This window comes from Rissa tridactyla, chromosome 8, assembly GCF_028500815.1.
Source record: "Rissa tridactyla isolate bRisTri1 chromosome 8, bRisTri1.patW.cur.20221130, whole genome shotgun sequence".
In the NCBI taxonomy this organism is placed as follows: Eukaryota; Metazoa; Chordata; class Aves; order Charadriiformes; family Laridae; genus Rissa; species Rissa tridactyla.
The window spans coordinates 7,066,640-7,083,725 of record NC_071473.1 but is presented as its reverse complement, the minus strand read 5'-3'; the positions used below and the strand labels follow the sequence as shown (position 1 = coordinate 7,083,725).

The following is a 17,086-nucleotide window of genomic DNA, read 5'->3' as shown; positions in this document are numbered from 1 at the left end:
AAATATTTTTGTAGGTCTAATGTTTTATTTAATTTTTTAAAGTGACAGTCTTGCAGCCTGAAGCCAGAACTAAACCACGTGTTGGCAAATGATGACTGCTTGAAAGCATCCAATAATGAACACTTAATTAAAAAAAATGCACTTCTTTTCCCTTTTATTTTTACAGAAATACATGATGTTTGTGTCTTGGTCAGATCAGAACAAAATTGTCATCTACCGGACATTTGAAGAGTTTAAGAGTTTCCATGTAAGTATTTCCCTGAAAACAGGATTCCCGTCCCGAGGAGAGGGGAAGGAGCCCAGCCGTGTGTCAGGGCTGCAAAGCATCACTATTGTCTCCTCCTCCTCACTTTTAGAAAGAGCTGAAGAGAAAATTCCCCATCGAGAACGGCTCACTCAGGAGATCTGAACGGACAATACCCCGGTTTAAAGGTAAGGAAAACAAATCCCTGATGGACCAACAAACACGATGGAGCTGTTGGGGACAGTCGTAACTGAAGACATAGACTTCAGTATCCGAGTCTGACCTTCCTCTGGAACAGATTAACAGCTCAGTCCTGCTTGTGGCATGGCACTGCTGGGTTACAGCAACGTGCTCAGGGTTATTACTGACTTAAAATAACTCAGGAAGACTTTTTTAATAGATAGTTGCACTTGGTAAATTAACATTATACTCCAAATATTGGCCCAGAGCTCCTTGCAACATTTATGTGTGAACAAAGATAAATTCTAGATATTAAAAAATTGTATTAGGAGCTATGAAAAAGGCAGAGACAGCTGCTGTCTCGGCTTCTTACAGTTTGGGCTTGTGTGTGGGAGGGCGGTAGGTGAGGGCACACCGCTGCTCAGGCAAAAACCGCTGCTCTCAAAGCGCCCAGATCCGTTGTTGTCTTACACCAGCTTCGCTTTTATCATTTTAAAGATGTAAACTCAAAGCACAGGAAGAGCGGGAAGCTGAACAGGTGCCTGGAATTACTGAAACTGCTGGAAACTTACTCCCAGGAGCTGCTGAAAACAGAGGCTAAAATCTCCCAGGGTGAAGACGTCATTCAGTTTTTCAAGGCACAGACCCAAGACTTAGATCCCTGCTTTCCTGAGAACAGGTGTGAAATCATATTTGTACCTTTTGTTTGTATGTGTCTTCATGAAACAGCAATGTTATAGAATACGGGTAGATGAGAAACAAGTTAAATACTGGGGCAGCAGAGCAGGGAAGTTCTACTGAATGCTTTAATATATGTCGATGTTGTTTCTGATGCCTAAGCTTTTCTTAGCCTACTGCATAGACAATTTTACCAAAACTAATACTAAACTCGACCTTGCATGTGAGTTTTCAGTAAACTGATATTAAACTTTGCCTTTCAGTGTTGTGATCATGCCATCAGAAATTGGAGGGGGGAAGAAAAACCAGCCAGGGCGGCAGCTCTCTATTACACACCCTCAGGCATCCCAGAGCTACAGATGCATCGAAACCTTTGAAACCAAAGACACAAAGAACAAGACTTTCAAAGTCACTAAGGAGGAAATTGTTGAAGTGTTAATCAAGGACATGACTGGTAAGTTTGATAGGGATTCTTCGCTTTCAGGGATGGATGGCGTAAGTTGATTCATAGCTTGGCAAATGCCGAGTCGGTAGCATCCCAGGTGCGGGTGGGTGTTCGTACGCATGGGGTCCTTACCTGGATTTACACAGGAGCAAAGAACACAGTGTCAGCACGGCATCAGCCAGGCGCTGAGCTGCTCTGCAGAATGCCCCTGGCTCTTGGAGCAGAGCAGCCCCTACCCCGGGATTATGGTCATCTGTCCACTTGCAAGCTGTTAAAAACCTTTTTTTTTTTTCCTCCTTCCCTGTTTTCTGCAGGATGGTGGCTAGTGGAAAACACAGACAAGCAGATAGCCTGGTTCCCAGCCTCGTACCTGGAAGAGACTGACGTCCACGAGGACATCCAGAATTCTTTGAGCTCAAATGAGGAGGGTAAGTCTGCTTCTGTCTCCCTGGAACACCACATTCCTTCTTCAGAAAATTAGTTCTGTAAAAACCCCACTGCTTTAGCCATTGTTTGGAGTCCCTGCCTGTATCTCTGGCTCTTCTGAGCAGCTCTACCCTCAGCTGTGGGTCTCTGAGCAAATCAGTCACTCTCAGGGACACTTGCCCTACACCTCTCTGGTTGGTCACAGGGATGGAGGTATTTTCTCCACAAGGCAAAACCAACCTCCCCCTTCTCTCTGCAGGGAGCCTGTACTTTGTTGTGCGGGACTACGAGTCTCAGAAGGCAGACGAGCTCTCGCTGAACAACGGTGTCGTCGTGGAGGTGGTCAAGAAATCTGAGGATGGCTGGTGGCTGATCCGGTAAGGAGGCTTTTCCGAAGCGCTTGTTCCCTGAGGGAGCCGGTTACCTGCTGCAGGTGCTTCTTGCCTGCTCCTCTCCAAGCGCGGTGCAGAGGAGCTCCCCCAAAGTTGACTGCCCTTGGTTAGGGATGATTTTCCCCTTTGTGTCCTGTGTATGGCACTGAGCTGAGTCCTCACCCTCTTCCCCTTGGTGCTCCACTCCCTCCCCTCAGTTGGAGCTGGGAGAAGGGCTCTTTTCAGTGTTGCTTTTCATCCTTCCCCCTCAGATACAACGGCCATACCGGCTACATGCCCTCCATGTACCTTCAGCCCTACAAGAATCCTCACCACAAGCTCCAGACCATCATGACCTGCGGACTCAACGTCTCCACCCCGAACCTCTGCTCCTCTCTGACGGCTCCTCAGCCCCAGGGTGAGGCCACAGGACGGCACAGGGCGCGGGCTTGCTCTTCCCTTGACAAGACTGAAGAGGACGTGAGCTCTACGAGAAGCAGATCAAGGTCTCTGCCCAGGCCCAGCTCCACCCCAGACCTGGAGTCAGACAGCTCATCCCTCAGCTCAGGGAGTAGCAGCAAGCGGGACGGCCAGCTGAGCTGGAAGCCTGAATTGTCAAGATCTCTGCCCGAAGTCGAGCAGGCCAGGAGCTCTCCCCTGGAGCACGCCTTGGCCATGCACACCAACAAGTCTCCGCACCTCACCCACAAGGACAGGAACGATTCAGGCTTCGTGGAGTCATCTGCAACTGATTTAAGTTACTCCCTCACTGACCCAGACTTGGATACTTGTGTCCCCAAGATGCCCGTGCGCCCCTCAGCCCATGAGATCCTCCAGAAGTGCAGCACCATCACGAAGCGAGCTGTGCAGAAGTCTTCCACCCGGCCTGCCCTCCAGGCTCTGCTCCCTCCCCCGAGTGTGCACTAGTCCCTGCTGGGGAGGCACGGACCCGGCCCTGGGCCAGCCCCACGACCGAGAGCCAGGCTCCCTCCTCACTGACATCCCACAGGAGCCGTGGGCAGTGGTGCGGGGACTGTGAGGGCTTGGGAGTTGTCACTTTCCAAGGACACAATTAGATCCTGACAGAACTCACATGCAAACATTGCTTCCCTGGGTAACCCTGATTAGTGCTGCACCTCGCACAGGGAGGTCGGGAAGCCCGGAGGGGCTTTACGGGACTTAGGGAATTTAGTGGTTTAACTCATCAGGGGAGTCACGGCAGCTGCGGATGCGGCAGCTCCTCTGTAAGTTAGCGGTCACTTCAGATTCAGTTAATTCTCCCTCAGGCAGGTATTCATCCTGCAGTGTAGTATGAGAAAATGTCACAGTCGTTACCATGTGATTCCCCACGCGGGGGTAGCTGGCAGAGCGCTGCAGCCACCCTGCCGAGCCGCGGAGCGAAACCCAGAGTAAGTGACAGAGTCACCCATGAAATCCACAGCTACAGCTATTGGCATGGGGTAGTTGATGGGATGCTGCTATTTATTTGAACCACCTATTTTATATATTTTTTAAAAACCTCTATTTTTGGTGTTTCGGCGTTTGCTTGGGGTTTGGGTTTTTTTGGTTGTTTTTTTTTTTTTTAAAGGTTAGATCAACTTGGGTAGCGGAAACTGGCCATCAAATATTTGAATTGGCTGGATCTGCTGAATGGCTGCGAGTACAACAAAACCTGTTGGCCAGGAACCTCTTCTCTGACCCCTCCCTACAGAGATGTGTATGCAGGCACACAAACAAAAATGCTTGTAGTACAGCTCGTTTCCCAACCAGGTAAGGGGGCCAGAGCTCATTTTTACGAACAAAATATTCCCCTTTCAAGGGGGTCTGGTAGTTACTGAAACTCACAGCAATTTTCGTCCTAAGTTTATTTGCTAGAATTGAGTTATAAAAATAGTTATAAGAAAAATGACTTTTAAATAGATTGCTACCTTTAATTTTAGTTATTATCTGTTTTTGTTTGGTTTTTTTTTTAAAAAGCAATATAACTTGTGAGGTGTTTATGTTGTTCTGAATTTTATACATTTTTATTACATTTATTTTGGAGACTAAAATAAAATACAAGTAAATATCCATGAAGACTGCTTGTTTTTTGTACTTCAAAAAATTTGTTAGCTGGGGAATTAAAATTGCACTTATCTCCCTCCCAGGCGCTAACATTCAGGGCAGGCAGAGGCGAGAGACCTGCCTTGGCCCAGGCTGCATTTCCCAAGCAAAGAAAATACTCAATGACACAACACTGATTCAATGACACACGCACTGCCTAGCTGGGCTTTGGGATGTGACACGACATTGCCCGTAGTGCCTCCCAACTCCACAAAGTCTTTAAATCCCCAGCAAAGACCAAACGCTTCTGCCTTTTCTCCAAACTAAGTGCTGTTTAAGTGTCTGGGCCTGAAAATCCAGGGTGTGCAAATAGCAAGGGAAACCACAGCTTGGCCAAAGGAATGACCCCTTCCTCTCACCAAGCCCCAAGGAGACTGAATGCCGGACTGGTTTTAGAAATTCAAACTTCAAAAATTTATTATAAAATACAGGAATAGTCCAGCTGCCATACCTGGTGGGAAGGCAGTTCAGACTCTCCCCTCCAGAAGGAGCAACTGGCAGGAGGAAGGTCACAAAGTCACGTCTTCCTGCTGGGCTGCATCAGCCAGCCTCATGTTTTGCCACATGAAATCAATGAACATGGAGGCCTGCAGCAAACGGCTCAGTCTCTGAAAATGGCGCTCTGCAAAGAGAGAAACGCAATGGTTAGCATCACAGGAGAGAAAGCTCACCAGAACGGGGGGCAAAAACCTCCCCTCTCTTTAGATCAAGGCAAACAGGGAATATTCAGAAGACAGGAGGCGAGTTCAGGCTCGCAGCCTGTCCCAGCAGCGTGACCCACCGGTGTAAGGCAGCAGGGACTCCACAGCAGATTTAATGCCCGAGTACTGCAGGAGGCTGTCCGGTGCTTCGTGCTTCAAGAGGGTTTCAATGACAGCTTGGGCCTCGTGGCAGTTTCGAGAGTTCGTATTCCACGTCACCAAGAATGCTAACACCGCCTCTAGGGAGGAAGGAAATTTGTACAGGCTGGCTGTGCCATGGTGCTGGCACACAGGAGACGCCAAGTTCGAAAGCATCTCTTCTGTCGTACAGAGCGGTTCAGCTCCCACACCCCCTGACCGACGAGCCCAGAGGGGCAGAACAGCTATGCACTGAACCGTTTCTTGAGCCGTCACACGAACATCCCAAACAAGGCGGGGACAAGGCCAGGCAAAGCCACTCACACAAGCTCAGAGCAGTTGCTGGTGTGCACCACGAGCAGCACCATCACAAAGAAGCTGGCCTTGGGCAGCAGTCCCGCTTCAGCACGGTGGGAGCGCAGCAGTAATAAGGAGATTCTTCTCCTTTTAATTTCAGTTAAGAAAACAAGCCCCTAACCTGAATGGGCTTATCACTTTAAACCAAGTTACAACAAACCTTTCTGATCCTTCCGCAACCGAACAATGTTCTCTTCCAAGTGCTTCCTCCCATCAGTTTCCTTGAGGATGGCTGTGGAAAAAGAGAAATGAAGAGTCCATGCAGGAGTCCAGCCCACGCACCCATGGGCTGAGAGCAGGGAGACCATTTGTTATCAAGGGCGATTTCACTTAGGAAAACGGGATTCATCAGAGAAAGAGAAAACTGAGTCTTTCAGACAAATGAGACTTTCTAGACTTTGTCTACCTGGAAGAGATGTTCTGGAAAGCAGAGAGGGCAGGAAAATGCCTTCAGAGCACAACGTGGACTCACCTTTGATCACCATCAACACCGTGTGCGGACGATCCAGAGAGATTGCCAACCCTAAAGCTTTGAGATATCTTTTCTCGTGAAGCAGGTTAGAAAGCTCTTGCTCTCTGGAAAACAAATCAGGGTCAAGAGAGTGAGACAAGTATTTGGTTGGTGGCAAAAAACTCTCTACAGAAAGCAGCAGATTTGGCAATAATAGCATGCAGAGCTTTAATGCCAAGAAGTTAATGGTGCTTGCCAATGAATGCCTCGGTGCCCTCATTGTGCAGATAATTACCCTGGCGCGTTCAAGGGCTCCCTGAGCTACTCAGTGCTGGCTGAAGCAGGAGAAAGTGAAAGTAAGCAAAGTCAAACCGCCAGAGCCTATCTTAGCAGTGCATAAAAGAGAAACTAATCAATTGTCAAGGTGACAGTATTATAGTAAGGCTTTGCAGGAACTAAAGATAAACTACAAAGAAGAGGAGACTACTGTGCCTTGACAGCCTCTAAATAGCTAAACGATGTGATATGTGGATTAGATGGAGCTGGATGGCTCTAGGTGTCCACAGCTTCACTGGACAGAGTTTGCCTGTCACAGCTCATCATTGCACAGGATCGACTTACTTCATAATCTGCTCCTCCTGTTTAGCTTGCGCCTCTTTCTCTTCAATTTCAGTGACATCCTGTAGAGAAAAACAGAATATAACTTTGTCAAATCTTGTTTTAATACAGATTATTTTTTATTTAGCCATCAAGCAATTAGGAGCCATCAAGCGATTAGGAGATTTCTGCAGCAAAATCTGTAGGTCAAGTAATTTAACCATTAAATCCAGCAACTCACGACTTCCCTCCAAACCACCTTTAGAACACCAGCACCGGGCAGGCTGCTAAAGCCCATCTGCTGTTCCTCTTACAACAGCAACTGGGGAAACACAGTATGGCAAAAGAAACCCAGCCCAAACCCGAAGACATGCCTTATGGACCCAGTTTCGAAGTGCAGAAAATGAGGAGAGCATGTGTCATGCTGGAACAGTGACAAACAAGCCCCTGGGATCCTGGGCTCTCCAACTGCATTCTGATTTCTAACCCAGAGGGGAAACACAGAAAGACCCCGTACTGTACCTTCCACAGCGTGATGCAGGAGTCACTGGATGCTGACACAACCATATCATCTTGCTTGTTAGAGTGAAGACCCCAGATTTTATCTTCATGACCATCTAAAGTTTTCACACACTCATTTGTTTTAATTGTCCAGAGTTTTAAGAGACCATCAGAACCGCTTTCGGAAGAGAAAGAAACACAACAGACTTCACTCAGAGAGCCACGGGATAGATCCATTCTCGCTCTGCCCCACCTCAAATATCAGATAAACTTGTCCCATTCCAGTGCCTTTTAAACAGGAGTAGAATTAACCAAAAGTGTCAAAAGAGCTTGAGAATTCCAAACAAGCAGTTCCCAGTACTACCAGCATTCCTTCAAGTGACTCCTAGTTGGGAAATGCTATTACCTACGTTTCCTCATACGCTCCGGTGGTATCCCCAGGTACCAATAACTGTTTAGCTCTGGCTGCTTTGCCCTCACCAAAGGCAGTAGGGTGAGATGCACCCCTAGCTCCACCTAACCGCAGTGTATGTCACCAACCCAGCAATGTCACAGCAGCTAACTAGAATCCACAGCGTAGCTGGAGAAGAGGAAGATAAGTTAGCCCCAGCAGAAAGCTTGGCATAAAAACAGCATCTTCCTATCAGTCTTTCCAAAACTAAATCCACTGCACAAGGCTCTTCCCTCCCGCTGCTGATGTAAGCCAAGAGATTTCTCTTCTGATTCATTTTGACATCTTCCTCTAGACTCCTGGTGTAGAGGCACTTACCTGCTGAGCAGTTGTGTTCCTCGGCTTACGAAAACGATTTTCAGTACAGAGGCATCATGACCTTCAAAGGTCTGGAAAACAGCAAGGAAGCTCAGAAGCGTTAGAGTTGTTGCCAGGCCTTTCCAGAAAGTCCTCTTTCAAGAGGATATTTACTCTTAGAACCCCAATAGGGAAGTTCCAAAAAGCAGCCTCTACTCTCGGGACTTTTAGTGTAGGTTAAAAGGGCAGTAGGAAATGACTTGTCCCTGTATCATCTCTTCAAACCACCTGCTTGCTTAAACTTGTTGGCCAAAGTCATATTGCAAATGGTCTGAACGGTGAGGCCAACCGTATAGGATATCTCCCCGAAAGGCCGATTCCCCTGCCACTGCATGAGGTGAGGTAACACTGCTGGGCAGAACATGGCACAGAGTGGCAATCGCCTTCTCATGGTCTTAGTGAGACACTGCTGTAATGGAAAGACAGTTCTTCTATGAAGAGTGAGTCTGAAATTTAAGCTTGTGTGGTTTTCCTTCATGGCCACAGCTATGTCAGGCAAAGCCAGCTTTCCTTCAGTAGCGTGAATGTGCGTTTCCCCTATGATCAACCATGTGGCTCCCTGGTTAGCTAGAAAAGAAAGATCACTTAAGCACTGGGCAGATGCTCTTGTCCTGGAGCTTTGTATGCAGCTTACATATCCAAGATCCTGGAGAACAAGGGTAGACCCGAATAGCTATTCGTTCAGCATGGACACGTTGCTAAATTTCAGCTGCACTGACCAGCACATACTATTTTGAAACAGCCTTAATCAATCCCTGTAGCACACAAGGGTTGCCTAGAGCAAGGGGCAGTCTGAGTTCTCATCATCTGGGGAGGAATAACCCCATGCACCAGTACAGGCTGGGGGCTGACCTGCTGGAGAGCAGCTCGGTGGAAAGAGACCTGGGAGTCCTGGTGGACAACAGGATGACCATGAGCCAGCAATGTGCCCTCGTGGCCAAGAAGGCCAATGGCATCCTGGGGTGCATCAAGAAGAGTGTGACCAGCAGGTCAAGGGAGGCCATCCTCCCCCTCTGCTCTGCCCTGGTGAGGCAGCACCTGGAGTGCTGTGTCCAGTTCTGGGCTCCCCAGTTCAAGGACAGGGAACTGCTGGAGGAGGTGCAGCAAAGGGCTACCAAGACGACCAGGGGACTGGAACACCTCTCTTAGGAAGAAAGGCTGAGGGATTTGGGTCTTTTCAGTCTGGAAAAAAGATGGCTGAGGGGGGACCTTATCGATGCTTATAAATACTTAAAGGGTGGGTGTCAGGAGGATGGGGCCAGGCTCTTTTCAGTGGTGCCCGGGGACAGGACAAGGGGTAACGGGCACAAACTTGACCACAGGAAGTTCCACCTAAATGTGAGGAGGAACTTCTTTACCCTGAGGGTGGCAGAGCCCTGGCACAGGCTGCCCAGGGAGGTGTTGGAGTCTCCGTCTCTGGAGACATTCCAAACCCAGCTGGACGCGTTCCTGTGCAACCTGCTCTAAGATGACCCTGCTCTGGCAGGGGGTTGGACTAGATGATCTCCAGAGGTCCCTTCCAACCCTATGACTATGATTACCTTCAGACAGCTGAAGTCCCGAAGGCCCCAAAGCTTCAGGGTCCCATCTGCTGAAGAAGTGGCCAAGATCTGATCCACCGGGGAGAACTGCACACACCAGATTCCACGCTTATGTCCAGTGAAGACACCCAGCAAAGAGCAATCAGAACAGGACCACAGCTTGGCCAGCCGATCCTGCGAGCCTGTGGCAATGAGCTTGTCATTTGGAGAAACTGCCACACTGTTTATGTCCTAGAGAAGTCACACAAGTACAGAGAGCGCAAAGCAGTTTAAGTCTTTGCTCTAGCTTTCAGACAGGTAATAAATGTAGGGTACAACACAGAGAAAGGTTTAAGTACTAAAAGCATGTTCTAACATCACATGAGCTTTACCTTGTCATGACCCCTCTCAGTCACTTTTGCATGAAGGATTTCTGGACTGGAGATCAAGGCCGCTTTTGCTTTGGAAGTGAGGGATTCCGGGATATTCCAGATCTTGATTGTGCAGTCTTGGCTGCTGGTTACTATGAAGCTTTCTTTCAGTCTGAAAGGAATAAAGATGTCAAGTGTAAGGAAGCAAAACAGTGGCTTCCTGTGCACAGAAAAAGAGGTCTTCCCCTCCCCTACTGGGATCTACACATGGTCTCTCTGCTGGGATGTGAAACAGAGTGCTTTAATGTTTTTTCAAGCTGTCTTTCATTTTACTTAGGTCCCTGGGACAGCCTCCAACAATTCAGACATTAAGCCAGAGCACTGCTAGCTCTCATCGTTTACAGACAAAGGTCCACAGCAGCTCTTGGACAGGCAAGCTGGGCTTTCCAGGCTGTTAGGCAGCACCGAGAAAGGAGAAGAGCTGATAAACAGACATGCTGTTCAAGCAAGCGCCTTCATAGACACATTCCCTTCACTCCCCAACCCTCCTCTCCAGATCACTCAAGCTTTATGTGGCAACTTATCCAGCTGCTGCTCTTTAAGGCAAACAGGAGTTAGACTAACAAAGAAATGCAAACTTTACAACTTAAGCAGAGACAGATGTGCATCAAAAAAACCAAAAAAATTATCCTTCCTTCAAACTCAGAGCACCATGACAAGCTGGAACCAAGAATGAGAAACAGCATGGCTCAGAGGCAGGCATCCACCAAAACATTCACCCTGAGGATCAGCAAAGCAACCATGACTCATGCTTGTAAAGATAAACCCTCGTCTGATTTTTATTACCTTGAGCAAGACACAGCGCCTACCCCATGTGCATGACCCAGTCCTTGGGCAACACAGATCACCCTTCCATCTTTGTTCATCCGCCAGACTCGAAGGCTTTTGTCCTGTAATAGGAGAGGACATAAACTGCTGTGGTTTTTTGACAAGTGATTGGTTCCCCATGCGTTCACCACATCCATGAGCCTGACTATTCACTTCTCAAACTTGAGCCTTTGCCTGAATTAATCAGAGCAGGTGAGGGCAGACACAGCCAAACTCCGTGTGCTCCAGTCTGGGATTCCAGCATGGAGGTTTATTTCTGGGGGTATCAGGGCAGTCCACACCTTTTCTTCCAACATGGTTTTTACCCACAGCTCCCCATCAGCCTCACACTAATGACATCTCTGAACTCTAATGCAAGAGCAAGACGCTTGGAGAATGAGACATCTCCTTTCAGACTAATAAAATACAATCAATCGCATTTCCCCAGGGACAACGTTAAAAAGGGATAGTGAAAGAACCTCATATTTGGGGGATGTAGCAGACAGGAATTCCGTCTGAACAAAAGCCCTTTCTTGATCACCAAAAAAGAATACAACTCTGCCCATAAAGATCACTAGAAATGAAGAGTTTCATTAAATGAAGAAAACTAACACACCTTAGCACAGCTGACAAACATCAGGCCTTTTCTGAAGACATCCAAAGCAAGAATTGTTTCTAAACAGAAGAAGAAAAAAATAGTTGGATGCAAAGTAATACTGAGATCAGACAATAGAAACGCATGAATTAATAAGCCCATTGCTTAACGACCCGGGGACAGGTTTGGGACACTCAGGAACATATCCAAACTCACTACAGAGTGACTGGCTGCTTACAGCATTGGTGCGAGTCTGTCACTTGCTTCCACAAAACTGCATTCAGAGCCTGCATTCACATACCAATTTAAATTGATCTCACAGCTAGTGAAAGGGACTGAACTGACAGACCTGGATAGAGTAAACCATTGTTTGCAAAACCAGGATGGCATAACATATACTTTCTCTGCACAACTCCAAAACTTTTTGTGATTCTGTTCCAGGGAGAAATCGAGGACTCCAGTCTCCACATAAGAGTTTAGCAAGAAGCTGGACAAAGAAATGCTTTCACATCTCCCTCCCACCCACGTACATCAGAGCTGATCACACACACCTGTGTGGCCATAGAGGATCTGGCAGTGCAATGTTGCCAGTTCAAACACTTTCAGCTGAGGGCTGTTGGTAGCCACAACAACGTGAGAATCACCAGGCCCGAGGAACTTCACATCCAGAACCTCATCGTTGTAACCTGCAAGCTGAGGATGGCAGAACAGGAACAGTTTAACAGGGAGAAGTCATCTGGTTAGAGAAGTACCAAATGGCACCATGCTCAGTGAGGCTGCGTTACTGTTACTTTTCATGTAATGCTGCATGTAATAATCTTAGATATAAGATGGAGGATTTTTGGCTAGGCCTGTTCTGTTTTCTTTTCCTATGTTTGTGTCTGTGCAATATTCCTCCACACAACCTCACCAGTGAAACTGGCTTTCTGACTTGTAACCAAGGAACAGCTCAAGAACAGGCAGGAGAGGAGGGCACCCCTGCACAAAGCCTTTGCCAGGAACAGAGCTGATCCTAAAGTATGGATAAAGGAAGAGGAAAAGGGAGGCTGAGGGTTGTTACCTGCTTCCTGAGCTGAAGAGTTTGAGCATCGTAAAAAACAATGTTGTGTTCAACGGACACTGTGACAATCTCATGTCTCTCAGGCACAAGCATGCACTGGGTGAGGCTGCGCTCGCTGGCCTCCTCCTTGGACTCAAAGGGCACAGGCTGGGTATACACGCAAGCGGCTGTGGCAACTTCCCAAACTTTCAGGATGCCTAACAAAAATTATGATATAAATTACCTGTCAGAGACACTGTTTTAGGCAGTGATTGTCCAAAGAATATAAAACAAACCGTGGCCTTGCCCACTAGAAAAAGCTGCACAGCTTTAAGGCGAGACTGTGAAGAGATCCAATCACAGTGGCAGGAAGGGCCACGAAGTTTTTCTTCTCCATCCCAAATCAAACTTTTTGCAGTTTGAAAACATAGATAGTTAAAGTTCCACAGCATGCCTGATCGATCCCGCTCATCCATTACTGTCAGAGGAACTCAGGACCAGGCTCTGCTCTCCAGCCCTCAAAGTTCAGCCCAAGGCTTCTGCCACACAAAGAACACACATCCCAGGAACAAAAGCAATGAAGCACAGTCCTTCTTCAGTCTCCAAATCCGGCAGCGACATGCCAGGACGCTCACCTTTGCTGCCAGCTGTGACAAAGTGCAACCCTTGTTTCTTCACACCCAGTTGAGAGAAATCTCCCTTTTCAGGTAACAAGACGGCAGCTTCCACGCTCTGCAAGAGAGTTGGCCAAACACCAGTTGAGTGCAAGGGACCAGAGTCCCATTTCAGCAACCAGAGCTGTGCAACTGCCCTCTCGTACCAACAGACACACACACACCTCCCCCCACTCCACTGCCCCACACTGCACAGCTACCAAGGACAGGCAGGCATGAGACTACATGAGAACAAATTTTTTTTTCCATGATTGCCCTTCCCTCCTCCTCCAGCACTGGGGGCATATATTTCCTCGAACTAACACGACCACACCAGGCAAGGAGAAAAAGAAAATAAACAGCTTCAGACACAGAGTTTTAAGGCCTCTGGAAAGTAAAAGGGAAAGAAACACAATTTCACAACATGTAAGAACATAAAGAGGGAGCGGTACCATACAAACTGTGGCCTAGAAGCTACAAAGGATCTCAAATAAATGAAACGCAATTTCACCTCGTAGACAGGGACGGTTCGTCTACTTTCTCTGGTTTTCAGGTCCCACACCATGCAGATTTTATCACGGCCAGAACTGCAAGTGAAAAGAGCAGTTCCAGTGTTAAATCCATTCAATTCGGGCTCTGAGTGCCAATTTGGAATTGCGGGAAGAGGCCCACGTGAAAGAGGGCACCAGCCTTCCATGTGACAGCATGGTATATCACCAGACACATGAGTACTGAGACCTCCAGTCACTTGCTTGTATAGTCAAGCAGAGACTGAACACTTGTAGCAGTCCTTCCCCTCACAGGGTGACCTTCCCAGGCCCTACAGAAACACACAGTCTCTGGCAGGAGGCAGAACAGCAGAGAAAGGCTAAGCCTCTGCAAGGTTTTACCTAATAAGCGTGTTTCCATCTGCAAACGCCAGCGAGGTGACAGCACTGAAGTGGCCATCCAGCATAGCAACACACTTGCTGGAATTCAGGTCCCAGATGCGGATTTTGTAGTCAATTGAGGAGGAGAAGAGTTGCAGGCGGGAGATATCAGGGTGGAACTCAACAAGGCTAAACAGAAGGAGACACACTTGAACAGGACAGGAATAAACCATCTGGCGTGCTGGCATTAGCCCAACATTTAAATAAATACACATTCTACACAAAGAGTTTGACGGATCAGTTGAGATGAATTTATAAGTGGACTTTGTAGGACTTCATTCCTCTGCCACCCACCAGAAAAATTTACAACCGATCTTTGCCAGTCTTTCCACATTCTTGAAGTGCATCAGGTAGTAAGCACAGATATTCCATTTAGATCCCAGCCCAAACCACGACACAGATTTATTGATCCAAGTCTTTTCTCTCTGGACTAAAGTCAGTCATAGCCCTGCTCCTTCACTAGACATTTCAAAAAACGGGAAACAAAAGAGCCCAGAACGGGCCTTCACATTCCATTAACTCCAGACATTTCACATCAATCCCAGTGTCCAAACATCACACTAACGCCAGTGACTGACAAATGAGACCCATCCTTACTGTACAACTCCTGAAGATCCTTTTAGGTTGTGTGTGCAGTACTGCTTGATCATATCCCAGATCTTAATGGTGCTGTCACAGCCACCTGGGTAAAGAAGGGCATATACGAATGAACTACAGAGGAGAGAGAGACCAGAGGTCCAACACATCAGCAACTGTAAAATTTCATGGGTTGCAGAGGCAGCAGAAAGAAAAATGAATTTGGTAACGACAACCCACACCAAGAGAAGCTCAGGGGCACCTTACACTTTCAGAGAGCTGGGCAAAACCTGACTGCTCGCAGACAAGAATCCTGGAGTACAATTAAGTTACAGGTCACGCCTGCCCTCTTCCATCTCCAAGCGTTCCAGTTCTGCACTAGGATAACTACACCACACTGTCTCACAGATGCCTGATTTTTATCACTATTTTACTAAGTATATTTTAGATAGAACACTGAAAGGATCCCTTGTCTGTCAAGACATCACTTCTACCCAAGTAAAACCTCTTCTGATTATGTCTGAATTCAGGAGGCCACCACCTCAGGCTGTGTCCAGCTGAGCTAAATTATTCAAAAGCAGAAGGGCCACTCAATATCATTCCCATCGTGTGACACTGAAATAGGATTGTACCTGTGGCTAACAACGTTGAAGTAGAGTCAAAGGCCATGCTAGCAACCGGTGCTGTGTGCACAGCTTTCCATGTGCGAACGCACTTGTTCTCTCGCCAGTTCCACTGCTTCAGCAACAGGGCTCGGCTCCCTGTCACCAGGATCTGCGCAAAAGCAAGGCGAAGGAAACACCGTTAACTACTAACTAGATTTCAATTTCTTCCAGTGCCCACAGGCAAAGCACAGAAATGCCAGTTACTATGACACTTTTGAAGCTCAGTCTCTCAGCATTCCTGTCTGACCTGAGCCCAGAAGGGGAGACAGACAGAAGTGCCTGAGAGGATTCCGCAGGGATCTCTGGAAATGCAGGGAAGCCTTCAGTGTCCACTGGCTTTTATCAGGCCTGACAGGGCAGCACAGAAAACCACACACCAAACACATACCTCATCGTCAGGGCTAAGAACAAATGAAGTGATATCCTCTTCTTCATCCTATAAAAGTTAAAGGAAAAAAAAAAAACATTTAAACCCCCCGTAGAGTGGCATGCTCGCAGAGTTCCCTTCTGTACATGCTTCTGCTGACACAGAGCACAGCCAGCAGCTCCCAGCTGCACTTAGGGACAACACAAATAACATCTGTCTGCATTTAGAGCAATTCTCATCCTCCACTTCTCGCTCCAGGGAGTTTTAGAACAACAGCCAGCAAGAGCAGAAAAATGCCCCAGGAGCCTTGGGAAACTCTCAGCAGTTTCACCACCAGTCAAAAGAGGCTGGATCTCATAAAACGGTGTGGGCTGGAAGGGACCTTAAAGGTCATCCAGTTCTAAGCCCCCTGCCCTGGGCAGGGACACCTCCCACCAGACCAGGTTTCCCAAAGCCCCGTCCAGCCTGGCCTTGAACACCTCCAGGGATGGGGCAGCCACAGCTTCTCTGGGCAACTTGTTCCAGCATCTTGCCACCCTTAAAGTGAAATTTTTTTTACTGATATCTAATCTAGATCTACCCTCTTCCAGTTTGAGGCCGTTATACCTCATCCCATCGTTACGCACCCTTGTAAGAAGTCCCTCCCCAACTTTCTCAAAGGCCCCCTTCAGACACTGGAAGGCTGCAATAAGGTCTCCCCGGAGCCTTCTCTTCTCCGGGCTGAACAATCCCAACTCAGCCTGTCCTCACAGCAGAGGTGCTCCAGCCCTCAGAGCATCCTCACGGCCTCCTCCGGGCCTGCTCCAACAGGTGCACGTCCTTCTCGTGCTGCGGACAAGCACAGCCTCCTCACCTGCTGGAGGCTGTGGAGAGCTCCCGTTTCCACCTCGATGACGTTCAACTTGGTCCCACAGGGGCAAAACATGAACTTTCCATCCCGGTTTATCTGGCGAAAAGGGAACAGAACACGGGAACGTTACGGAGCCGGGAGAGGGTGGTATTCCCAACCCCGCCCCTCGCTGCCTCAGTACCTGGACTCGCCCTCCCTTGTAGAAAGGCTCGATCTTCCTCGACACGGCGTAGCTGGAAGAGAAAGAGAGAGACGGGCAGGCAGGGGGTTATATCACAACCGCGGCGGCCCAGCCCCAGCCATGCCGGCCGCTCCTCACTTGCTCTTGAAGCGCACGGGGCTGGCGGCGGCCGCCTCCATCTCCCGCACCGCCGCGCTCCGCGTGCCGGCCGCTTCCGGCGCTCCCGGTTGCTACGGGAGAAGGGCGCCACTTCCGGCGCACGGACGTGACGCACCGCGCAAGGACGCCGTGACCACCATCTTTAGTGTGGGCAGGGGGCGGTGCCCCTACCGCCGCCGTAGCCCCCGCGGTGGCGAGGGCGGAGCAGCCGGTACCGCCGGCCTCGGAGTAGCCCCCGCACAGTGCTCCGAAGCGTTCTCCATCAGCATGCTCCCGCCCCAACGAAGCGACCCCCCAGCTCCAACCACAGGGAA

The 17,086-nt window shown here is 48.6% G+C and overlaps 2 protein-coding genes across 3 annotated transcripts; one reads left to right on the top strand and one right to left on the bottom strand.

Moving 5' to 3' along the window:
• The first annotated feature begins 147 nt into the window (after nucleotides 1-147).
• On the top strand, nucleotides 148-3,271 carry NOXO1 (NADPH oxidase organizer 1). Its single transcript, XM_054211748.1, has 7 exons — nucleotides 148-247; nucleotides 357-432; nucleotides 923-1,103; nucleotides 1,366-1,556; nucleotides 1,862-1,975; nucleotides 2,233-2,350; nucleotides 2,617-3,271. Exons 1-7 carry the CDS (start codon nucleotides 173-175, stop codon nucleotides 3,269-3,271), a joined length of 1,410 nt encoding a protein of 469 aa, XP_054067723.1. The 5' UTR covers nucleotides 148-172.
• Nucleotides 3,272-3,625: 354 nt separating this feature from the next.
• Nucleotides 3,626-16,841, bottom strand: TBL3 (transducin beta like 3). 2 transcript variants are annotated; one of them, XR_008468178.1, is made up of 23 exons: nucleotides 16,752-16,841; nucleotides 16,614-16,665; nucleotides 16,436-16,528; nucleotides 15,604-15,651; nucleotides 15,183-15,324; nucleotides 14,572-14,656; nucleotides 13,936-14,103; nucleotides 13,557-13,632; nucleotides 13,028-13,124; nucleotides 12,414-12,610; nucleotides 11,905-12,046; nucleotides 11,375-11,433; nucleotides 10,738-10,841; nucleotides 9,913-10,063; nucleotides 9,542-9,772; nucleotides 7,962-8,032; nucleotides 7,214-7,370; nucleotides 6,716-6,774; nucleotides 6,116-6,219; nucleotides 5,804-5,875; nucleotides 5,229-5,387; nucleotides 4,899-5,069; nucleotides 3,626-3,643 (listed from the first exon to the last, which is right to left on the bottom strand). XR_008468178.1 is itself a non-coding variant. In XM_054212638.1 (22 exons), exons 1-22 carry the CDS (start codon nucleotides 16,790-16,792, stop codon nucleotides 4,957-4,959), a joined length of 2,421 nt encoding a protein of 806 aa, XP_054068613.1. In that variant the 5' UTR covers nucleotides 16,793-16,841; the 3' UTR covers nucleotides 4,847-4,956. The 2 variants fall into 2 exon arrangements, 1 of the variants encoding a protein (XP_054068613.1); XM_054212638.1 differs by lacking the exon at nucleotides 3,626-3,643 and having other exon boundaries at nucleotides 4,847-5,069.
• Nucleotides 16,842-17,086: the final 245 nt, after the last annotated feature.